This window comes from Cucurbita pepo, chromosome LG11, assembly GCF_002806865.2.
Source record: "Cucurbita pepo subsp. pepo cultivar mu-cu-16 chromosome LG11, ASM280686v2, whole genome shotgun sequence".
NCBI lineage: Eukaryota > Viridiplantae > Streptophyta > Magnoliopsida > Cucurbitales > Cucurbitaceae > Cucurbita > Cucurbita pepo.
This window is the reverse complement of record NC_036648.1, coordinates 9,220,728-9,223,014: the sequence shown is the minus strand read 5'-3', so window position 1 is coordinate 9,223,014 and position 2,287 is coordinate 9,220,728. Positions and strand designations below refer to the sequence as shown.

The following is a 2,287-nucleotide window of genomic DNA, read 5'->3' as shown; positions in this document are numbered from 1 at the left end:
TTAATATGAAAACAATATTGATTTATCATTTCCAATTTGATAAATACATTTAAAAATTAGCCCCCTAATTTTCAATGATTTTTTGGTTATATATATATATATACACACACATATATAAGAATCAGACCTCTATTATTAAGTTAAATAGTTTTTTAGTCAAATAATTTATTAAAATAATGAGGAGTAATGATTGAAATTATTTTTTTATATGAAAAAAATACACAAAAAAAAACTATGAATTTAGTCCATCAAATTTTGAATTTTATCGTTTAAACTTTTAATTTTAGTAAAATCAATCGAGATAACTAATTGATATATATATATATTAATATTTAATAAAATTTTAAAGCTGTATTATTCACAAAATTAAAATTTTAAAGAGTAAAATAAAGGGGAAATTTGAAAGAATTTAAGCAAAAGAAATAAAAAAGAGAATAAATTCTAAGAAAGGAAAAAAGGAATAATTTTGAAAATAAATAAATGGAAAAAGAAAAAAGAAAAAAGAAAAAAGAAAAAAAAAGAATCTGGTGGGCTTTGAGCTGTAATATAGCTGGCCCTTTTTTCACGTATTATTTCTCCCTCACACACACACACACACACAAAGCTCTGAAATCCCTCTTTATCTTTCTCTCCCACATTTTGAAGCTCAGATCTCAAAGAAACAAGGGATTTCTGAATTTTCCTGCAAAAAAATAAACCCAAAAGAAAAGCAAAATCCGCCATTGTTTTTGAGAAAGGGTTTAGCGAAGGAAGGAAGGAAGGAAGGAAGGAAGAAAGCTGAAGAAAGTGGGAATTTGTGGAATCAGATGTCTCTCATATGAGATGAAGACCCATTCCCATTTCAACATTCATCTTTTCTTCCAAATTTTCCTCTTCTTCGGCACTCTTTTCTGCCTCTCCTCTGCTGTTTCTGACGACCTTCTTCAACTTTCCGGCCATGGCGGCCGAGGCCGCGGCCTCACCGACGCCGAAGCTCACTACATCCGTCAGCGCCAACTTCTTTCCGTCAGAGACGAATTCGGCGACCGTGGTGAAGAAGTCACCGTCGATCCCAAGCTTGTTTTTGAAAACGACAGAATCAGAAATGCTTACATAGCGTTACAAGCTTGGAAGCAAGCGATTCTCTCTGATCCTTTCAATCTCACTCAGAATTGGGTTGGATCTGATGTTTGTAGCTACAATGGGGTTTTCTGTGCTCCGGCGCCGGATAATTCCTCGATCCGTACGGTCGCCGGTATCGACCTCAACCATGGCGACATTGCCGGTTACTTACCGGAGGAGCTTGGTCTTCTTGTGGATCTTGCATTGTTCCATGTAAACTCGAATCGCTTCTGTGGGACTGTTCCTCACAAGTTCAAGAACTTGAAGCGGTTGTTTGAGTTGGATCTGAGCAACAATCGCTTCGCCGGAAAGTTCCCTCGGGTGGTTCTTAAGCTGCCGGAGCTGAAGTTTTTGGATCTGAGATTTAATGAGTTTGAAGGAACTGTCCCCAAGGAGCTTTTCGACAAGGATTTGGACGCCATTTTCATCAACCATAACAGATTCCGGTTTGACTTGCCGGAAAATTTCGGGAACTCGCCGGTTTCGGTTATTGTTCTTGCGAATAACAAATTTCATGGGTGTGTTCCGGGGAGCATTGGGAATATGACGAGATTGAATGAGATTATTTTGATGAATAATGGGTTTCGATCGTGTTTGCCGTCGGAGATTGGGTTTCTGAAGAATCTGACGGTGTTTGATGTGAGTTTTAATGAGTTTTTTGGGAGTTTGCCGGAGACGATCGGCGGAATGGTGAGTTTAGAGCAGCTGAATGTGGCGCATAATTTCTTGTCTGGGAAGATTCCGGAGAGTATCTGTAAATTGCCGAATCTGCAGAACTTTACTTACTCTTACAATTTCTTTACGGGAGAGGCGCCGTCGTGCTTGGCTTTGCCGGATTTTGATGACCGGAGGAACTGTCTACCTGACCGGCCGGTACAGCGGTCTGAGAGGCAATGTAAGTCGTTCTTGTCTAAGCCTGTGGATTGCAGTTCTTTTGGATGTCCTTCTTATGTTGCTCCCTCGCCACCTGTAACGGTGCCTTCTCCGCCACCTGTTGTTGTTCCGTCGCCGTCGCCACCTGTTGTTGTTCCGTCGCCGTCGCCACCTGTTCCCACTCCTTCGCCACCTACTTCCGAATCACATCCCATTTACCGACCACGCCCTCCGCCACCTCCATCCCCCTCTCCCCCTCCGCCGCCTGTTTACTCTCCCCCGCCGCCTCCACCATCCCCACCACCACCCTCAC

At 41.5% G+C, this 2,287-nt stretch overlaps 1 protein-coding gene across 1 annotated transcript in view; it reads left to right on the top strand.

Moving 5' to 3' along the window:
* The first annotated feature begins 587 nt into the window (after positions 1-587).
* Positions 588-2,287, top strand: part of LOC111804842 (leucine-rich repeat extensin-like protein 4) — a 3,026-nt gene continuing 1,326 nt past the window's right edge. The window contains exon 1 of the mRNA XM_023689639.1: positions 588-2,283. Within this exon, the coding sequence (XP_023545407.1) occupies positions 823-2,283 (1,461 nt within the window). The 5' untranslated portion in view covers positions 588-822. The remainder of the gene's footprint in view (positions 2,284-2,287) is intronic.